This window comes from Euprymna scolopes, chromosome 36 (genome assembly GCF_053919585.1).
Source record: "Euprymna scolopes isolate OS-2025 chromosome 36, ASM5391958v1, whole genome shotgun sequence".
NCBI classification, from domain to species: Eukaryota; Metazoa; Mollusca; class Cephalopoda; order Sepiida; family Sepiolidae; genus Euprymna; species Euprymna scolopes.
In genome coordinates, this window is record NC_136517.1 from 62,836,699 (window position 1) to 62,860,481 (window position 23,783).

A 23,783-nucleotide genomic window follows, 5' to 3' on the forward strand; every position below is an offset into this window, starting at 1 on the left:
ATATGTGAATGGTAAATGTTTCCGTGGTGCATATGTGAATGGTAAATGTTTTCCGTGGTGCATATGTGAATGGTAAATGTTTCCGTGGTGCATATGTGAATGGTAAATGTAGATGTTTAGCAAAAAGGAAAAAAAGAGGGCATAAAGAATTGAAAACATCTCTGCTGGAAATTTTTTAATTTTTTTTTTACATGGAGGTCACCACTTGTCACGGCCCAGAAGCCACTCAGGGATAAGTGTTATTGAGCGTACAGTAATCAATGGGATAGTGTTGTAGTATTCGTTAGTATTGGAGATTTGATAAAGTGTCATTAAAAAAAGTTCAAGAAAAAAGTTTGGGAAAAAAAAGAGGGCATAAAGAATTGAAAATATCTCTGCTTAAAATCTAGTCACCCAAGATATGTTTTATTTGCTTTAAATAAAACAGGTGCCTCTTTAAATGGAGAATCATGCCGAGAACAAAATACCAGAGAAAAGTAATGTTCCTAAATGGACTCCAGATAAACACCTTTGAATAGACACTGTCTAGCCATTATCATTAGTGGATCTCTTGAGTCGTTAGTTTCTGGGTGTTCAAATGATGACCACTAACAAAAGCCAGAATCTAAGATTTTTGGTGTGGTGAAAAAAATTCCAGATGAGGGGAGCAGTCAGAGTCAGCCTTCCGGGTGGGCGAGGTGAATCAGTTAGACATTCAAAGAGGCAGTTAGTTTTTATGAGGATTTTCAGTCAGTTGGGCTAATGTGCAAAACAAGTCCTTGAAATTTTATGTTAAAAAATATTCAATTTTCAGAGTTTTTTTTAGAACTCGAAATCAAATGTTGTCTTTGCTCTTTGATTAGAAGAACAAAAGTAAAATAAATTACTGACATGTTAAACCTTTTCCTTTCTTACTAGAGCTTCACTTTTTCCTTCTTACATCATATTTGGTTTAATGCCTGTTTTACATGCTGTCATGTATTGAACGGATTTTGGAAACTAACTTCTAAACCAACATATGGTCAGGTTTTTATCCTTCTTTCTCTCAAATCCATCCTTGTTTTCATTAACCTACTCCTGCCATCTAACCCTAACCCTACTCCTGCCACCTCAACTATTCTACCCAATGACTCTCATCCACTTCTTCGATGCGATCAAGACAACATCCTATTCTGCATACATCTCCACATGTTGTCCATATTTAACCTTCCACTGAGGTTATCAGTGGATTACACATCGTATCATTCTTATAGCATTTTTCTCCATGCAACACATGTCCTCAATCCTGATTGGTCAAGTTTCACTTCCATTCATTATCACACTGCACATAATATCCCGAAGATAAAACTTTTGAACAATCTTAATAGTTTCACCATTCAAATATACTTCAGATCTGAGTTTTCATCTGTCATCTACGCAGACAATATTTAATGTTTGGCAAAGAAAAAAAACTCTTATTTCTTTTAACACTTCTAAAAGTAAGCTTCTCTCTTTTCGGCATCCATGCTTGGATACTTGTTTTGTCAATCGAAATGAATGTCTCATTAAAGTAGCTGTTTGTTTTAATAAGTTCATTGAACTGACTTTCACTCTACATCTTAAATGGAAGACGACTTGTTAAGCTTGCTGGAAAAATGGTTGGATCATTCTACTGCTCCAGACAGTACTTGACGCCACATACAATGCAGATCCTATGATGACAGCATGTAAAACAGGCATTAAGCACTTCATTTTGGATTGGATGTCACATAAATGATAAGAATCAGATATATCCACAGATGGAATACTGCTGCCTTATTTGGGGTGAGACCACACAAGGCACTTTTTCCTTCCTTGACAGGGTAACAAATCAACTCCAAAACCTAGAGGGGGTGGTGCAAAACTTTTTTCCCCACAAAAGAAAAATTACTATTCTCTCTACTTTATTGATTATTTCCATGGAAGTTGTCCAGAGTTCCAATCTTTAGCTCCTTCTTGTAAGCTATTCACAGCAAGAACTCTCCTTGCTATCACAACAGAAAACAACTTTATTCTCCCTCCCGTACTTAGCATCTGGCAAAAATTTCATAGAAAAAGTTTTTTGCAAAGGTTTCCTGCCCAAGGAACACACAACCATGAGACTACTTCCTTATTGATTACAACATGATATTTCAAATTCAATGCCAAATATTTGTCATAAACTGCTTCATTACTAATTAAACACAATTTGTACCTTGATTAATATTAGTACTCCCATAGTGTTCCTCATTGGTTGACAATCATTCAGTCTCATTAAACTTTATCCTTGAACGGTTCCCAACCTTTAATTTCACTGCACTTACAAATACCACAAAAAAATTGACTTGCTCCCAACTCCCTTTCCAAAATATAAGCACTTCTTTTTGAGGGCTTTCCGACATTACAGCCACTGCTCATCAATTTGGTCTCAGAAAGATTTAGTCTCAGACCATTACTTTCCTCAAAGTCTTTATTGCAACATGTAGACTTTCCATTGTTTCACCGGTAAGCATCACTAAATCATTAGCATAAAGCATCTTTTCTGTAAAAAAACAAAAAAAAAAACTCTGGACAATGCTTCTAAAACAAATGAAAAGGAACAAATACACGGGAAAAGGGAAGTGGGTTGTATGTAGAACAACCGTTTACAATTTACATTTGCAAAACTAGGTCACATGACCAGATCACAATTCAAAGTCGAGTAATCAATCAGAACGTGCACAATTTCAAACTAAAAAACAGTCTGGCAGTTTTAAGATTTTGATAAAAGAAAGATGGTTTTATTTTTTAATTCAGCTGATGGCAGAATGTTAACACAATTGAATGCTAAAGACAACAGCAAGTTTTCAGAAGAGATGCCGACATAAATGCTTCAGAACGTTGAAAACAATACAGCTGAATGGACATTCACACTTGTTGAACTTATAAAAACTGATTACATGGATCTCGATCATGTATTTCTTTAATGAAACATTTTATCTAGAAAATAACTTTGAAAAATTTTATCTCCCTTGCCTCCAAGAAATTTTGAACAGAGTTATGTCCCTTGGACGAGCTGACATTTTGGATTGGATGTCACATAAATGCTTTAATGCCTTAAATAATTTTTCATCCGTTACAAACATAAGTATTATTTGTATGTGTGTACAGAAGCATTTTTATTTCAATTCATTCCATATTTCACTGAAAAATATCTAAGCCTAAATTCATTGTATTTCATTTCTCTTTTAATGGTTGTTCATATTTCTAAGGACGTTCAGATGTATCATGCCAATGTACACTTCACAATATTATTGCAAAAATCCTAACAAATTGAATTCATTATGAAAGTTTAAGAAAAGTTTTATAGGGCTTTGTTTTCAATTACATCCCCAGACATGCCAAATTGCATGGAAGTATAACATAAAATCATAAGTAGGGGTCACAGTCAACCTCACATGGAAGGAAGTCACAGAAATGAACGATAAATGGTTAAAATAGATGAATTTAGAAATCAAGCTTTATCAAACATCTAACAAATGCCAGGATGTACAACAGATGTTAAAACGATGATGATGCATTTCTGGTCAGAGAGACGGACAAAAATTTTTTAGAACTACAAATATAACAAATTAAATAATTAAAATGTTAACTCACCAATATCGTCACAAAAGTAATTCTCAGCGGCTGTTTTCCTCAGGCGACTGCCATGTCTTGAACTCAAAATAACATTCTTTGCACCTAAATTATTCCTTAAACGTTGATTCTTTTTTTTCTTCTTTTTATTTTTCTTTCGCTTCCGATTTTTACGTCTGTTTTTTCGATGCCGGATTTTGTTTCGGTGTCGGATCTTCTTGTGGAATTTGGTTCTGTGCTGGAAAGGTGACGGCGTTAAAGACAATGAATTTTCACTGACGCGTAAAAGGTTGTTGTAGGACACAAGTTTTTCACTCAACTCTGTGCCACGAGTTTCAAAGCCCTGCAAGATCAAAAATATAAATAACACGTAAGTTTATTTTGCTTACATTGTCACCCATTCCCAGTAAAACTGACTGCTTCTTGAGAAGTCAACACATGAAAGCTTTTCTGATTTCTTTGGACAATATTTGGCTTTTGTGTTTAAACTCGAAAATCATTTATGGCTTGAATTCAAGTCCCACATTGATGATAAGGAGTTTTTTTAAATTCCTTTTAAATTTTGTCACAACATATACAACTGCTAACTATAATTTTATCAGTTAAAATAATCAATTATAATGTTTACTTCACTCCATTGAAATTCGAATACTGTCAATAACAATTTGAATGAAAGTTTTAAAGCCAAAAGAAAAAGAAAAAGATCTTTTCCGTAACACACCAAACTGTAAATAATGATCGAAAATCCATTTGTGCTTTGCGTAAAACAATTGATCAAGGACACACTCATATACTAAAATATGATATCTTTATTCTCGGTGGTAAGTAGCAATATACATGGACAATAAAACGCTTTGGATAATCACAGATTTCAAAAAGCTTCTGCTAAAATAGTCATATTAAAAAAAAAAAACAAAGTCCTCAAAATACCACCGTTTCATTCGAAAATGAATATACTTTCAAATGAATTAATAAATAATAATGTACATTATATATTTTAAAAGTTTTAAGTAAATAAAGTGATAAAAATGTTAACATAAAAAAAAAGCGTTTTCGGTAAGATTTTGTAATGATTTTTTATTCTAGAACAATATTTTTTTTTAAATTGAAACTGAATATAAAAAATGTTCTTATTTTGTTATCAGAATATTAATTAAACAGTGTTTTGCTTTGAACAACCAAAAATGTGAAATGATTTTTGTTTTTGGTTAAACCTCACGATTTTTTTCATTTTTGTCTTTTTTACAATTTTTTCAGCAGATTATTATCAAATGGACACCAATCTACCAGATTATAAATATTTAATTATTTGTGGAGTTGCTCAGTTGCTAATGAAATAAACCTTTTAAATTGAAAAGTTTAAAAACAAAATGTGTCACTTCATAGAAAAGGACATGAAATGTAATTTATACATCTATAAAAGTGAAATTGCGTGTTTGTCTGTGTGTGTAGATTTCCCTCCTGGCAAAGCATTTCAATCTTGGCTGCAGCCGCGCTGGATGGAACCCTCATTCTAAATTCTAAAATTCTTTGTTTTGTGCTGTTGAGTCTTCAGCATGTTCATATAATTTCCCTTAGCCCTAACCTAAAGTCAGAGTGGCAAGCCTCTCCATCCTCCCATAATTATACAAAGACCCTCTTAAAACTACACAATCATTCAAAAAACAGGATTTATCTCCCATTTCAAAAAATGGTCAACTGCGTTAAAATGCTAGAATGGTCCAAAATGAATCATTTTATATTAAATTCTAAAATAATTTTTGTTTATCTTTCATTAAAGTTTTTCAGGATGTTCACACGTAATTGCCTAAAAAGGTAGAATCATATTTTGGAGAGATAGAGTTAAAGGTGGGGAGGGGATAACAGATGGCGTTAATCTACAAAAATCCCAAAGAAATATTGAAATATATTCATTTTTAAACAGTCCTAGATTTCGATTTCGGTTATTTGTACATAAAATGCATTACAATTCAGCTTTGAGTTCTTTAACTTCTTTTCTTTTAATGGATACATTTCATTTTTAAGGAATTGCAGCATATTTATGTGCATTTACTGCAGATTATTTGGAAACCATTAATTTCTGAAGATTTTTAGTGGCATATTTTGATTCCTTGCATAAAAATACATTTACATGGCAAATTTCATTGCTTAATCTTTTGTTTTAACAAAGATATAACATTTTTACTGAAAAAAGAAATGTAAAAAATGTGATGAAACACATATGGTTTTAAAGATGGAAAAATATCCAAACGTGTGAGGCACAAAAAGTCATAACTTCCTTAATTTTAACTGGATTTTAAAAAAATTAAAAGGATTCTTTTTTTTTTTTTAGCTCATCAAGCTCTTTCTATGTAAGCAATTATTTAAATATTTTAAGCCATTTCAATTTTTTCATGTATATTGCTTAGTGATAGTAAAGAGGTGTGGCTTAGGGTCGAAGGAAGATACACACATAGGAATGAGAAGGTTGGATTTACTCGGGTGAAATTGACAACCAACTGCGGATACAAATTTAGGGTTGTTAATGAAATAGATGTTATGAAACCAAAGCCACCTTTAAGATTGCCAGCAACTACTGTAAAAGAGGAACAAAGAATGCAAGAGATTCATATGCTGAGTACATCAAGTTTATATCTGTGTGTGATGTCGCCAAATTTATCAAAAATCTTGCTTCCAGTAAAGCAACTGGCCTCGATGGCATTCCAGTCATAGTCCTCAAAAAGCTTCAATTGGAACTAGTTCCTATACTTACAAAGCTGTTTAAATGTTGCCTTAAGAAGAAATACTTCCCAACACTCTGAAGAACTTCAGTCTTCCGCATATTTAAAAATTCTGAAGATCGGTCATTTGCCTCTCAGTGCGTCACAAGTAAGTTGCTAGAATCTATGATAAAGAGAAGTGGTTAACCACCTCAACAAAAACAACGTACTTAGTGACATGCAATATGGTTTCCATTTTGCTAGATATGCAGCTGATGTGCTGCAATATCATACAGGAGTAGTGAATCTCAACAGGGCCTGCATTTCTAGAGGAATAGCTCTTGACAGAAAGACTTTTGATAGAGTATGTCATAAAGGTTTACTTCACAAGATTTCCAACAACAGAATTGCTGGAAATGTCTTCTCAATTATTAAATCCTTTCTCTCTGATCGGTTCATAAGAATAGTTGTTAATGGGCAAAAATCAGAAGCTCATAGTATCCCTCACAGATCCAACACTTTTCCTGATCTTCAATGATCTTCCAAATCACATTCTTAGATCATTCATAGACGTTTATACAGATGACCCCACAATCTATGGCAACACTTCAAAGGCCAACAATGACCAAGATCTTTCTAATTCTCTCTCTTCTGATCTTGAGCACATGGTGCAATGGGGAAAAAGGTGGATGGTTAATTTTAATGCATCTAAAACCAAGCTTCTCTTATAATCACTCTGATCTCTATCAGGCCCCAATTGAAATGAATGACTTTCACCTCGGAGAAGCACCATGACCTTCACTCCTGATCTGAAATGGAACACATACATTAAATCTGTTGCCAAGATTGCTGGAAAAATAGTTGGATCATTCTACTGCTCCAGTAGGTATCTCATTGCCAATGCAATCCTCTATCTGTATAAAAGCCAAGATGCTAAAATGGAGTACACACTATCTTGTCATGATAGAGTTCAAAATCGGTTTCAATATCTAGTAGATAATGCTCTTTTCTCTTCCCTGCAACCTCTTTCCCCACAAAGAGACGTTGAGCCTCTCTCTGCTCTATCGTTATTTTCATGGCAAGTACTCATCTGAACCTCAATCTATGGTTCTCCCAACTGCCAAACTTTCACAAAAAGCACTTGACTAGCTACTAACACAGATTTCATGAACAAAGCGTCCTTCCTAAAACTGCCTATGGAACACTGTTCTGCTGGCCTGCTTCCCAACTGACTACAATATGATTGTCTTCAAATCCAATGTTAACAAGTTCTTGTTAAGCTGTCCCCATACATAATCAAATTCTACCTAATTTACACCATTAATGATTACTACACTACCACCTTACACATTAACCCTTATCCTCGAATGACCTTCAGGCCTTGATAAGTGGTAACTCCCGTGTGTGTGTGTGTATATATATATATATATGTATGTATGTATATATATGCACACACACTATAGAAGGATACATGCACATGCATTTCCTGATAAAATCCAAGAAACACCTGCTCCACTTCTGAATCCCATATTTTTACTGCATTTTTTAACTTTAGTCTTCTTTAATTACTAATACTGGGTTTGTATTCCTGTACACAGATTTGAAAAAGTTGTCAAAAAACAAATATATAACAAATAAATGTTATCAAAGGGAAGAGAAGTAACTTTTCTACTAAACTGGATATATTTTTTGTGTTTTTATTCAATGTAATATGTTTATTCAACTCGAAAAATATAACGTGTTTACCGATGTATTGGAAAAATTCAAAATGGCGCCCGACTCTCCCTCTTTACCACGGTAAGTTTGGGAAAAGGTGTTATAAATAAAAAAACTAGACAAAATACTGTTAGAAACTCACTTAATATATGTTACCGTGACATAGGTTGACATATATTCGGTGGGTTTTTAATAGTATTTTGTCTAGTTTATTATTCATAACACCTTTTCCCAAACTTACCGTCGGCCGCCATTTTGAATTTTCCAATACATCGATAAACACTGTTTTTTTGACTATGTGTACAAACCCCTAATACTATTTATATGTGTACATGAATACGGAAGTACTCATTATTTCATAATTATGAAAGAACTCCCAACAATGTACTTACATAGAGGCAAGGTATATCTTTGTGTTAAATACTCTTGAAAAAAAATCTAACTTCACTAAGCAGAGTCCTGCCAATATTTTGTGTTTTCACATTAAGTCAATGAAAATCATATCTTTAAATCATCCCAAAAGAGAAAAGAAAAAAAAAATGGGATTGTACTCACGGCCCGTGGACGTTCAAATTGAAATCCATCACTTTTTAATATTGACACAATTAGACAACTAACTGTTACAACCAAGACAGCCCCAATTATCACGTATGGATAGCGAGCCAAGACACGTGCATAACTGGATGAACAAAACGAGAAAAAGAAAAAAATAGTCGAGATTAGTTTGAATGCATAGAAAAATATTTTTTAAATTTTAAACAGTCATAAGCATGTGTTAATCGATAGTTGATCCATCTATGAAAATATTTTTTTAATTTTAAACAGTCATAAGCATGTGTTAATCGATAGTTGATCCATCTATGAAACATTTCCCAAAGTTATTTTTAAACACAAAAATTCTATGGATGTTTTCTATAAAAAAAAAAAAATGGTCACAATAGTAATCCAAACTAAAGCAAATTCCTGAAACATTGAAATGATTCTTGATAAATTTCCCATACCAACACTTTCTGCTCTCTCCAGAAGACAACTGTCCGCTTCTATCTGTCCTTTATTTAAGAGTCAGTTGGTCTCTGCACATGCAATTCAGCTACAACTATAAAAGTTTACCATTGTGAATAAAAGGTTTTCTTTGTTCTTTTATTCGATGGGCACATACGTCATGCAAAATATCTCATCTACTTTTCAGCTGTTAAGTCTTTGTTTCTATTGTCACATTTTCTTCATTATATTTATTCTAAATGACTTTGTACACTGAGAATTTGTAATTTTAAATAATGTATTAACTTTATAAAATTAAGTCAACAGTTATTCTCACAAGGAATTTTAATTTTTCTGATTCTCTCTCTCTTTCTGTATATATATATATATATTATATAATATATATATTTATAATAAATCTTTTTAATTTAACAAAGACTCCTCAGTATAACTATATTTAACTGTGCCACGAGTTGCCGGATTCAAATACCGAAGTAAAGGCACTTTTGGCTTCCATTTGACACGTTTAACTTATCTATACAATTATATAAATGCAACTTTGTATGTGTGAGTTCATTACTTATAGGCCTCAAAATGGCTCAACAGATTTTCTTTAAAATTTACACAACTTTAGTGTATAAATCTGGGAGTGTTCTTAGTTAAGTTTTGTCTCAGAATATCACTGATAATCGAAATCTTTATTTTAATTTATCTATCATCGGTAAAGCCATTTTTCCATATCGTTTCTTGGCAACAATGATAGAACAATGGGTTGTGAAAATTCTACTGTAGGTAAGTTGATAGCATGTTGTTTGTTTTTTGTTTTGTGTGACGTGGTCTGTAGGTTCAAACTCCACGAGTAAATTTCTTAATGTTTTTTTTTTATTAACTAGAAAGAGTTTATTTATAAGATTGGAAAATTTGTGTGTGTGTGTGTGTATTTTTAAAATATCTATTATTTTTGCAATATAAAACTGGAATATTACGGTACTTAATTAAACTTTATAACTGACATGAATACAGAAGTACTTATTATTTCATAATTATGAAAGGGCTCCTCACAACAATGTACTTACATAGAGGAAAGGTATATCTTTGTTTAAAATACTCTTGAATTAATTAGAAGAATAATAGAATATTTTATGGAAAAAAAAAAAAATTGTCCTCGATCTTAATAATAAGAATAATTATCAAATGATAATTGATCTTAATAAGAATAATTATCAAATGATAATTATTTTAAATGAAAAAAAAAAAAAATGATTCTCGATCTTAATAATAAGAATAATTATCAAATGATAATTATTTTAAATGAAAAAAAAAAAAATGATTCTCGATCTTAATAATAAGAATAATTATCAAATGATAATTATTTTAAATGAAAAAAAAAATGGTTCTCGATCTTAATAATAAGAATAATTATCAAATGATAATTATTTTAAATGAAAAAAAAAATGGTTCTCGATCTTAATAAGAATAATTATCAAATGATAATTATTTTAAATGAAAAAAAAAATGGTTCTCGATCTTAATAATAAGAATAATTATCAAATGATAATTATTTTAAATGAAAAAAAAAATGGTTCTCGATCTTAATAATAAGAATAATTATCAAATGATAATTATTTTAAATGAAAAAAAAAATGGTTCTCGATCTTAATAATAAGAATAATTATCAAATGATAATTATTTTAAATGAAAAAAAAAATGGTTCTCGATCTTAATAATAAGAATAATTATCAAATGATAATTATTTTAAATGAAAAAAAAAATGGTTCTCGATCTTAATAAGAATAATTATCAAATGATAATTATTTTAAATGAAAAAAAAAATGGTTCTCGATCTTAATAATAAGAATAATTATCAAATGATATTTTAAATGAAAAAAAAAATTGTTCTCGATCTTAATAATAAGAATAATTATCAAATGATAATTATTTTAAATGAAAAAAAAAAAATGATTCTCGATCTTAATAATAAGAATAATTATCAAATGATAATTATTTTAAATGAAAAAAAAAATGGTTCTCGATCTTAATAATAAGAATAATTATCAAATGATATTTTAAATGAAAAAAAAAATGGTTCTCGATCTTAATAATAATTATCAAATAATTATGTTAAATGAAAAAAAATGGTTCTCGGTCTTAATAAGAATAATTATCGAATGATAATTATTTTAAATGAAAAAAAAATGGTTCTCGATCTTAATAAGAATAATTATCAAATGATAATTATTTTTAATGAAAAAAAAAAAAAAATGGTTCTCGATCTTAAGAATAGTTATTAAATGATAATCATTTTAAATGAAAAAAAAATGGCTCTCGATCTTAATAATAAGAATAATTATCAAATTATATTTTAAATGAAAAAAAAAAAAAAATGGTTCTCGATCTTAATAATTATCAAATTATATTTTAAATGAAAAAAAAAAAAAAATGAGATAGAAATTAAATCAAAAGAAATAATTACTGACTTTCTTATTTTCTGGCCATAATGACTATGCTAGTTTCCATAGTAACTGACTGTAAAGAACTCATTTGATTGCATGAAATGGCACGAGAGGAAAATATTTATGCAAAATAAGGTGAAGGATCTGCTTTTGTTATCCATATTCTATGAGGGTTCGCAGGAAGAAGCTTTGAGTTATGTCACTTGTTTTAAAACAACCATTAATCTGGATGTTTGTTTAAGCAGAATAACTAAAAAAAATTACCAAATAAAAAGTGTAATGTGAAAAGGTGACTTTAATTAGATTTCTACCATATTTGTTAGTGTTCCAGATTGAACGAAGACAACGTTTTTGAGTCAGTCCTACTTCCATAGAGAAATTAGGAAAAAAAAATATATGAAAACCATTGAATTAATAAATCAAATTCATAATTTCCAAAAACATGCATCAATAATTGAATTAAAGTGCACATGTAGAAAAATTTTGCTTTTGTTTACAGAACGACACCAATCATTGAAATACAGTAAAATCTGACTATTTTATATACAAGATGTATACAAAGTGGTTAATATTAAACACAAACTGTTTTCTAAATTGTAAAAATGACTCCAATCACAAGACATGCAAGTCATCTCCAGCAATGCACACACCATCATTTCCGTCAAATTCTTACTTTCAAAATAAAGTCCAGCTTTTTATAGTCTAATTTCTTAATTTGAAAAAAACTGAATTCATTGTGGTTTGTGTTCAAATTCTTCTAATATATAAAACAAAGTTAACCTCCATATTCGCTTTAACATGTTTTACATTGACTTCTAAAATAATCTATCTCTGGCCAGGTATTTATCTATCTGAACCACAGCTACTAACTTAAGAACGCTAATTTCACACTGTAGTGCATCCTATGTTTAGAGCTTCTCATACATTCTTTCACCATGACCATACCATCAAAGTCTCCTCTTATGCTCAGATTTAATCTTCCTCCGAGGTCATTAAAACTATATCTACGTATAGGATTAGATATATAGAGTGCTATAGGATTAGATATATAGAGTGCTATAGGATTAGATATATAAAGTGCAGTGAGGATTGAGCACATAAAAATGTGCGCAATCCTCACTGGTCAGATTTCACTTCCATACATTACACACACTATGTACAAATGCCCAATAAAACTCTTCTCTTGTTCGACAAAGATAACCTTTTGCTCGTTAGAAAAGGCAGAAGTTACCTGAACTTATTCTATTCACTCCTAAGTCTTTCTCAATTTGTTCTTCCAACAAACTCGAACACAAATTGAATACTGTCAGAGACATTTTCATTTGTAATGATTATCTGGAGAAGTTGATTAATTATATTATTAATAATCAAGTAGAAAAATACAATTCTCCTATAGTTCTGTGTCTATCCAAGTGTCCTGTTTATTAAAAACTACATTGGATTGGAATTGCTGGTCAGTGTTTGGGCAGATGTATTATTAAGTCTGTAACAAATTGTTTCCCATCTATTGTGTTACAGTTAGTTTTGGAGTAAAATCTGAATCCCCTCTGGTCACGAAGGATAGTTTGTTCCACATCACACAAAGTAATCTTATTTATGAATTTAATTACCAGTGCACTGCTGGCTATATGGGTCGAACCTCCTTAAACTTGCAGACACACATCAACCAACATATGCTGGCAGAAATTAGACTAGGCAAGTCACATTGTTTTCACCCTTCCTCTGCTTTGGAATCTGCCATTGGCCAACATCTAATTGAAAATCCAACTTGTGCCATTGCCTATAAAATGGATTGCTTTAGAATATTTTACAGATTTTGGAGCCAGTCTCAATATTTTCATGCAAAACCCTTCATCTCAATTTTACAGATATTTTATATTATTGTATATACAATTAATACAAATTCCCATTTGCCATTTTTTTTTTACTGGCATATTTCCAATTCTTATGTGACAATTTTATTTATTTTTTTGCATCTTTATTTACCAACGATTAACTCCTGATGAGTTTGTTGGTGAAAAGGGCGCTTATGGTTTGTTCATATATTTTCAAAGCGCTGTAGATTTTGTACTGTTAAAAAGTGTGTGCATATATATATATATATATATATATATATATATATATATATATTTATATATATATATATATATTACATGTGTTAACTGTACAGCTTATTCTAATTTTAGATAATATTAACTTTGCTTCCTTATTTATTTCAATAAGGAAACAAAATTAATATTATCGAAACGAAAAATGTTTTGTTGCTTCTTTTTGAAAATTCCATAATGTTGATGAATGTTTCATACATATGATTTAGTAAATCTTCATAGTTAAAGTTGCCTTTGCCAATATTTTCAAGGAGTTGCTTATCATTTATATATTTTTTAGTTGTTTATTTTTCGAAATTCTAAAATGAAAATTTTGCTAATTCATTCATTTTTGATGGACAATTACTGTTTGTATTTTTAAACCGTGTAAGGGAGGTAATTAATTTTGATGAGTATGACATAAATAGTTGATTGTTTAAAAGGAAATACATTTTTTTAACGACATAAAACATTTGCGTATTTTCAATGTTGAAAAATGCACATCATTGGCAATTAGATCACTCCATGATGAGCAATTTGGCTCCATTTATCTCTACTATTATATATAAGAAGCTTTGTGTGTGTGTGAGTGCATTCCCTATGGATGCAGAAATGGCTGGGCCAATTTTTTAAAAAATTTCACACAAAGGTACTTAATGTTTCAGAGTGTTCTTACATAGGTTTTGTATCTGATAAGTATCAAAAATCGATAATCAAAAAAATCTGATTAAAGAAGGAAGTCCAATTTTGACCAAAGTTAACTTTTATACAACCAAGTGCATTTGAGAAGTTTTACCACTGCACAAGCAGAAAGGCCTATAAAATCAACTGTAGATTTTTTGGCACTTCTACAGAAGTGCGAGGAGATTTTATAGTCGATAAATGGAGTTTTCAGAGAAAAAAAAAAAAAATGGTTCCAACTGATTTTTTGTCAATTCTAATAAGTTACAATGGTAGCTTCCAAATTATGCAGTCAAAATTACCCGAATATTATTGAATTATTAAAAAAACAACTTCAATCGTGTAAGCAGGTGAAAAATTGCCGCCATTTTGTTTCAATCAAAAACAGAAAATTACCTCCCTTTTAAACTCTGCCATGTCTTACGACCATTTTCATTTAATTCTTTTTTTTATTTTCTTTAATAATTTTCTACCTTATCAATTTTCGTAATTTTTTAATATAATCATTTTAAAAATATGAGGAATACATAGATACCATTGTTTTCATGTGAAATTCAGTATTCCGACTTCCAAAATTTCGTCCCAATAATGTAGAAGCGCTGATTTTTTTATAAGACAGGAGTGCATTTCAAATGAATGTTTCTTTTTAGATACTCATCATGATACTTGACTCTTGTACATTTAATTCAAGTGATTATATAAAAATAATTTCATAAAATCAACAGTTGTTTCTTTGATAAGACAGGGGGTGCGTTCAAAAATAAATGTTTCTGTTTAGAGTACAATTGAACTTTTGTATTTAAAACTATAAGTAAAGCCATTATTTACAGAATTTTATAAAATCAACAGTTGATTCTCTACAGTGCAATGTAGACTACAATGTATTGTGAACCAAACCACAATGGGGAGGCATGTGAAGTTTTCTCGTAGTCCTCTAACAAGAGCAGACAATCAATTTGATTAAAAAATAGGCAATTTACAACGATTTTGATGACAATAAAAGTATAAAAAAGGTGGAACATATGTTGATCCTCATTCAATATCAGGTAAAGTTCACTTGGATGGATTATATGAAAAACAAATGCAAAAAATGGATATAATCAAAGACAAATGGAAGTAAATATGCACTTCAAGTGCGTAAATTATTTGACCACAATAAAACCATGAGAATTTTCATTTTATTATTTCTTATAATTTTTTTTATTAGACTCAATGTAAAACATTACATGCAATGGCAGCCATGTTTCTTAGTTCAAATTAGAAAAAAAAAACATGGCTGCCATTGCATGTAACATTTTACTGTTGTCTATTGAGTATAATATAAAATAATAAAAATGAAGTTTTTGGTTTGTTTTACTGTACACATAAATTCGAAAAAGTTGTCAAAAAACAAATATATAACAAATAAATGTTATCAAAGGTAAGATAAGTTACTTTTCTAACTAACTGGATATGTTTTTTTTTGTTTTTATTCAATGTAACATGTTTATTCAGCTCAAAAACAGTGTTTACCGATGTATTAGAAAATTCAAAATGGCACCCAACTCTTTAACACAGTAAGTTTGGGAAAAGGTGTTATAAATAATAAACTAGACAACATACTATTAAAAACCCACTGAATATATGTCAACCTATGTCACGATAACATATATTGAGTGAGTTTCTAAAAGTATTTTGTCTAGATTTTTATTTATAACACCTTTTCCCAAACTTACCGTGGTAAAGAGAGAGTTGGGCGCCATTTTGAATTTTCCAATATATCGGTAAACACTATGTTTTTCAAGCTGAATAAACATGTTACATTGAATAAAAACACAAAATATATATCCAGTTTAGTAGAAAAGTAACTTAATACAAACCCGAAGTTTTTATTATTTTATTTCAGTTTTTGAGTCTAATAATGTGTTTTATAAAAAAAAATAAAATAAAAAGATGCTTTTCATGTTTTTATGTAGGTCAAATAATTTACACACCTGAAGTGCATATTTACCCAAATAAAAATATATATATATCTATATGTATGTATACGCACCAAAGAAGCATATTGTAGTGCTTAATGGAGACAAAGAAAACCCCTTGTCAAGCATCATTGAACAAACAACCAAGTCGATCCCAGTTTTATTCTATTTTCTTCCAAATGCATCATCATCAAGAGCAGCAGTCTATCATGATCATCATCATGAGAAAAAAGCTTGTTTATCAGTCTCCAAACATTCTTGATGGCAGGACAGAGTGGTAAGGGAAGATCATTCTTGGATTGGATGAAATAAAATGCTGTCAAATAGAAAATTGTGAGTCATAAAAGGTCAGAAGATGTGGGGATATAAAAATCATCATCAACAACAAAAGAAGTGGAAATATCATGAAGCATCACAATCAACAACTGTAGTTGTTAACGGTTTATCAAAATCAGGAGGAGTGAAAAATATAAAAAGCGGCAGTGTTTGCTGAAAAGAGAAAGAGTTTAAAATTAGAGTTGAGTTAAAAAGATAAACAGGATAATTGAGAAATAATAATGACTTGAAGTGTTCAAATGTACTTTAAGAGAACTAGTTTAATGTAGAAATAAGAAAGAGAGGGAGAATGAGATAAGAATGAGAATAGTGTGCACGTGAGAAATAGATGAAAAGAAAAGAGAAACAGAGAGATGAAGAGCATAGAAAGAGAGACAGACAGATGAAAGGCAGAGATAGAAAAAAAAAGAGATAGACAGAGCGAGAAATGAGAAGCTAAAGAAAACGAGAGAGTAGAATTGAGAAGGCTAGAGAGAAGATTTAAAGAGAAAATAGGAAAAACCAAAAAGAAAAAACATGAAAATGTGTGGGTAAGAAACTGATGGAAAGAGTGGAGAAATAATCGAGAACACAGAGGATAGAAAAGAGGAAGGAACACGATGGAAGGAGAGGAAAAGAAAAGAAACAAAAGGGAAAGGGGAGGAAAAGAAACAAAGGCAAGAGAAGAGGAGGGGGAGAAGAAACAAAGGGAGGGGGAGAAGAAACAAAGGGAGGGGGAGAAGAAACAAAGGGAGGGGGAGAAGAAACAAAGGGAGGGGGAGGGGAGAAGAAACAAAGGGAAGGGGAGAAGAAACAAAGGGAGGGGGAGAAGAAACAAAGGCAAGAGAAGAGGAGGAGAGAAGAAACAAAGGCAAGAGAAGAGGAGGAGAGAAGAAACAAAGGGAGGGGGAGAAGAAACAAAGGGAGGGGGAGAAGAAAAAGGGAGGGGGAGAAGAAAAAGGGAGGGGGAGAAGAAAAAGGGAGGGGGAGAAGAAAAGGGGAGGGGGAGAAGAAAAGGGGAGGGGGAGAAGAAAAGGGGAGGGGGAGTAAAATTAAATTTAATCGATAAATTGCAGATTGGGCTAATTACTCCCAAATATGGATATTTGATGGAAATTACCCTCCCATGCATTACCTTCTTTTCAGATGGGAGATCAATTTATTGTGTTGTACTCTCATTCGTGAGAAAACAACCAGGTTAGTTTTTCCAACACCCCTTTAAAGAGTGGGATTCTTTACATTAAAAATCGAACTTGTCAAACTTTACCCTCACGAGGAGGCAAGTAAACAGGGACAAATATTTTTATCTGGTCTTCAGAGTAGGATCTAAGTATGGTATCTGTTCAGTCTAAAGCAACTACCCTCCAAGACATTTCATCCTCTTTCATTTCATGCCAGTCTCATATGTGAAGGACTATTGATAGTACTATACAGGTATTTTCTTTCTCAATCCAGAGTGTCTCTTTTGAGAGGAGCTGGATTCACTATATTAAATTGACCTTGTATTTAACTTTTTTTTACTGCTATTATTACTACTACAGCTAGCAATAATAAACACGAGTTAAAAATAATTGGTTAGAATTGCAAATTTCACAAGAATGAAACCAAGAATATTAATTATGATGTTGAAATAAACTGGCAACAGTCTTAGGATCTAGATTAAATGGTGATCGATAAATTGTAGTTTTTTGGGACAATTTTTTTGTTTTAAAAAATATTGGTGTCATAATTGTGAAGAGAAACAAAATGATTGTATATATTTCCTACCTTTTGGGATAAAGATGTGTTCACATTATGGTGATGTTTCTTCGAACACAAATTTGTAAGAATAATTGGGGGAAGGGGGATTTACTCTACATTTCGATACAACATTATCCGTCAGTCTGTTACCCTTAAGTTGGAAATAACATTTCATCATTAAACATGCATATTCAATGGATGTATTATAAAAAATGTTCTCATTCCAATGAAGAACACAAACCATATATGCCTGCCATTTCCCGCCATGCAACGCAGATCTTCAACCCTCACTAGCCAGCTTTCACTTCCACACATCATCATACTACATAGATATGCTTGATAGATCACTTCAACCTGCAGAAGAGTATCAAATTTTACTAAATACTCTATCCAATACACCATTGGTCCTTGCACAAGGGTAATTGGCATAGTGGATAGAGTACTTGGTAAAATTCAGTTGTAACGCTACACTCTTTCATAGGTTGAAGGTTCAATCCTCAGTGTGAGCGACACTAGAAATACAATTGTGAATTATGAATTCTACCAAGTCACTGGCATGCATGCTACTTCTTTGAATTAAATGACAGATTTCATGCAAAATTTTGCTTAAATTCAGAGTTCAACAAAATACACCTGAGGATGGTCGAAGGTTACATCGACGGTAACGTTGTGAAAAACTGAAGATGAGAACAATAATCCAAAGAATCCAAATATCAAAAATCAATCCTTATCTTAAAAATTCAGAAACCTAATAAAATTTTCATTCATAACTTTGTAATAAATACAACAAAAAATATCTTCCTTATTCATATAAACTTTAAAATTTTGGTAATTCTGATACAATTTTATCTTTTTAATGTGATCATAAAGAAAAAAATAAATCAATTTGTTTTTTTGTTTGCAATTTAGAAACAGATTGCAACTTGTTGAAAAATCAAGCCAATATTTCTAAAGAATATGGCCACATATACTCAATGTTTTTTCCTCATCTTTTTCACACTTCTCTACATCATTCTTCTGCTTCTTGATGTATGTCTATCTGCCCCCCCCCGCCCCCTCCAGTGTTACTTCTGCTTTAATATCATTAGACTGGGTGATTGTTCAAGAGAGGTGGAAAAAAATATTTGGGATTACATAACTATAAAAATCCAATTTATATAAATATTTGTATGCTTTCTTTTTCATTCTTCTTGATTGTTTATGAGCGGCGGATGTGTCTGGAATTTCGGTGAAGGAAAGGAAGGACGTCTAATGTAACATCACTGTGACATCCACTTTCAATAGAAGAGTCAAAATTCTATTACAAGAAGCAAAAAAAATGTTATTCGCTAAGAGTTTACTTCCTTTCTTCTAAAAGACCGACAAAATGCTATTTGAAACTTCGAAACAGACTGACTGACGAGGAAAGTTTTTTTTATAAAAATATTTATATCTAAAATAGGATACATCAATTCGATCTGCATGTTTCAGAATGGAAGTACGCAGATCGAATGGAAGTACAAGCAGAGCTTCTATTTAATCTAGAGAGATAATGGAGACCCCCTCTATCGTAATGATAGCTGTGAGTGTGATTGTGAAGCAAGAGTTGCACAGTGCTTAACCACACCATTTCTGAATTGGCACTACTTGATTTCGGTGGCAAGAAGTCCAGAACGGCTGGAAACAATGCCGAGATAAGCAGAGAGAAAATACAGTTCCCGGTATTCTCAAATAGTCACTCATTCAATACTGACCAAACTGAACCCCTTAACTTTGGTGATAACCGGTGTGTCAACATGATTGTGCTGTATATGGTTCCCTAATTATGTAGAAAATCATCTTACATCGATTTATATTTCTTATATGATCAAAGGAGCATGAAACCTATGCTGCAAATTGTCTTCTGATTTTAAGGAAATATAAATTGTCCATAAATGACACAATTATACAGATTCTTACAATTTGAGCAAATTTTACGCCTTAAAAATGTTACATGCGTATTGTGATTGGATATCAAAATGATACATTTTAAGTCAAAACATTATTATATACTTATGTATCATGTTGGAATTAGTAAAAATTCCTAAGATTATGAATCGCATAGATCTGCTAGAAATATATCATGGATGAAAAAATATTTAGCAGACATTTTTCTAAGACAATAAAATCTACATCTCTCGCCCCTGACCACCAAGATAAAAATGGTTTTGGGTGTAAACACTTTTAAAACATAAGCAACAATAATATAAGGTTTAAAGATAATTCACACAAAATTAAAACTTTGCATCACCAATAAAGTATTAAAAGAAATAATTGAAAAGAACACGCTCTATAGGCTGCTGGTGTGAAAAAAAAAAAAAAAAAAAAAAAAAAGCTAAATACTGACTTACATGGATTTTCAATGTTCTTACTATTGGAGATATTAGTCATCACTTAAAGTCAAATTCTGTCTGTGATGCATAACTCACTAGGATTTCTATAAAAATAGAATTTGGTGAAAGTTGGTATGGAACCCTAAAATATGATATATGGCTCATTCCATGTCAAATCGACAATATTTTTTTTTTTTTGGGGGGGGGGGGGGTACAAACCATGTTAGACATGGATTTTTTTCAAATTTGCTACACTCTTAGATCTCCATGAAAGGAATTAAATGGCACTTGTTAAACATATCAAAGTCAAGGGGTTCCTGAGATATGACCTTGACCTTTTACAAAAATGTGAATTTTTATGAAGAAGTGACCAACTTTATAAGACGATATCTGAGCCTACAAAGTTCATTCATATATCATTTTAAAGTACTTAGATCTATAATTTTATCTCGGAATATTTTTTTCAAGGTCAAATTAAAAAAGTTGACCTTGACCTTAACCTGAATTATCTCAAAAACCGTTCTTATGACAGTATATATTCCAAATTTCGTGATGGGCCTTTCACTAGAACTATCGTTACAAGCGTTTTAAAGAAGTTGGCAAATTTAAAATGGTGGAAGCCGTTCTTAACATGTGGAGAGGAGGGTATTTTGTAACTAATGTGTACTTTCACCTAATAATTTTATAATAAAAAAGAACATATTGTAAAACTTTAAATTAAGCTGAAAATACAATTTGAAAAATAGCGTGGTTCAGAAGGTGCATAAGCACCGGTTTTTTTTAATGCACCACAGATTTTGTTATGGAAAAAGTGATATATAAAAAAAAAAAAGAATCTGAAAGGTGTTAAGGGTTTATTAAATTATACGATAAAACGTGATCTGAATGGTCTACTAAATGGCAATTTCTGTTTATTGGTAATTTTTTTCAATGAAAAATTTTTAAAATGCAAGTTCTTAAAAATACTTGACATGTTGAACTTTTTGCAAATTCTGGTTGTGAGGTCAAACTGTTTTATGACTTTCATACTTTTCTTATACAGATTTTCTTACAGAAAATGATGTAATAAAAATTTCTAAAAAGTGTTTAATTAATATTTAATTAGGTTATAGTATCAAAAGAATAAACATTTGATGGCGGTGGTAAACAGTTTCTTTGACATTTTTAAAAGTCTTAGGTATACACTATATACACAAGAAATCAACATGTGTTCATTAGGATACATTTCAAAATGAAAAATCTGTTTTACTGAAACATTTTTATAATGAACATTAAAGTATTTATTTATATTTTTCTTTCATAATCTTTCTTTCTAAAATATATGATGCATTTTTCATCTAATTTTTTGAAAGTTTATAAGATATTCTTGTTTCAGTTATTGGATCAACTGATCTAAGAATATCAGAATATTTCAAAATTGATATATTTGGATGTGATGGATAATAGAAAGATGGAGAGGGTTCATTTGGTTGTAAAAATGTCACTTTCACCTCACCATTATCTGGATTTTTGTCAAGTACACATCCTAACCACCAATTCCTCTTATAAAGTGCTGTCACAAATCCGTTAATGTCTTCGAACTCCATATTGTTCCGTTTTGTGATTCAAACTATTCTTCCTTTCTTTTGTGTTGACACTGTTTTTATTTCCACTTCTCTCTGAGAGACAGGAATGAAAGTATGTAATTTTTGTGTTCCTATAATTGTGGAGGAATTGCTAAATCTGTCTTCTAAATGTTTGCTTCCTTTGTCCATTTTGCAGTTGATGAATATAAGAAATGTATTCCAGAAATATTTTTTTATTGCATAAAAATACAGCTGCCTTGGCGTCATTATTTGTTCATTATAGGGTTGCTGTAGACTAGATTTTGCTGCTAACCTCTTTACAGTGCCACCTAACCCATCACATGGTTCTTTCCCATGATAAATAGCAAAAAAGTGCCATTCTGCATCAATATCAAAATCAGATTTATTATTGCACAGATTTATAAAGTTTTTAAAATTTTTATGTGTAACAGCCGCATCAGAGAAATATATCATTTTTTGTACATTAAAATTTATGTTTTCTTTTCATTTTTCTATAACCTTTCTTTGTACCAAATGGACAGCTACCGCATCATGCTTAAGACAATCAAATACTATAACAAAATTAATATGCTCAAGGTCAATTCTATTTCTATAGTAGCAGATGAATGGGTGCAATGTAGCTTGATCATTATTCCAGTAGAATCCTTGAGCGTAATCTTGCAAAATAAATGAATAATTCTAAAAAAAAAATTGCTATTGCTAAGACTTCAAACTTTAAAGAACCTTTTCTATGAGAACAAAATCTTGATTGTGCTTTGGCAATGAAATTATGCTTCTTCAATTTTTGAAGGCCTGCATGGAAAGTTTCGATAAATTCCTCTGTAGATTGTGAGAGAGTTTGTAGAATGGTTCTATCAGTTGATAACCACTGTTTGTATACAAAATCATCAATTGAGTTTTTTTGAAAAATTTCTTGCATAACAAAATCATCCATCAGTTTGTTACAAGATGAGCAGGCACCCAAGTAACAATTTGTCGATGCTTCATTTTTGTTCCTCAAGTATGCATTGGTTGTAATCTGTCAAATGATGACTTTCTCCTTCAGTCAGTTTAACCAGATGAGATCCTGTAATCATCAACTTTATATTCTGATGGATTGTGCAAATGCAAGCAGTATGAGTCCCGGCACCACCTGCTAGCATGCATTCTTTTGGCCTACGCTCGGCGAATTTAGAGAAGCCTATTTTCTCTTGGTGCTTTGATGTGAATAATTTAAATGCCTCTTTCAGGTTACAGAGAACAAGATATTTTTGTTCCTGAACCCGTTCCCCATCCTTTAAAACGGTCTTGTAATCATTTTTCCCCAGGCATCACTCGACTGACTTCTTCACTTTTGTAAAACTGCTTCACTTTATTAATTGTATCTTGTGGAAATCTAGTTTTCCGTGTATTTGGCAAAGATAAGATTCCTTCCTCATTCACAAGTTTAACGAAATATATTTAAATCGATCGAAATTACTATTTATTATGAAAGAGAAGAGTTCCAATAAATACAAAATATTTATTCTTTACATTTTAAATGCACAAATTGGACAAAAACTTACCTTGAATTTGGAATTAAAAAAATTAATCCTTTTTTAAAATAATGTTTTTTTCTCCCGTTGAATTGCGAAGAAAAAAACTTC

At 31.1% G+C, this 23,783-nt stretch overlaps 1 protein-coding gene across 2 annotated transcripts in view; it reads right to left on the reverse strand.

The window, feature by feature from the left end:
* LOC145260537 (protein dispatched homolog 1-like) overlaps window positions 1-23,783 on the reverse strand; it is a 62,266-nt gene that overhangs the window by 6,024 nt on the left and 32,459 nt on the right. For both annotated transcript variants that reach the window (XM_080118748.1, XM_080118749.1), the window contains exons 2-4: window positions 16,241-16,482; window positions 8,562-8,685; window positions 3,613-3,934 (exon numbers count right to left, since the gene is read on the reverse strand). In XM_080118748.1, the coding sequence (XP_079974874.1) occupies window positions 3,613-3,934; window positions 8,562-8,685; window positions 16,241-16,251 (457 nt within the window). In that variant the 5' untranslated portion in view covers window positions 16,252-16,482. The remainder of the gene's footprint in view (window positions 1-3,612; window positions 3,935-8,561; window positions 8,686-16,240; window positions 16,483-23,783) is intronic.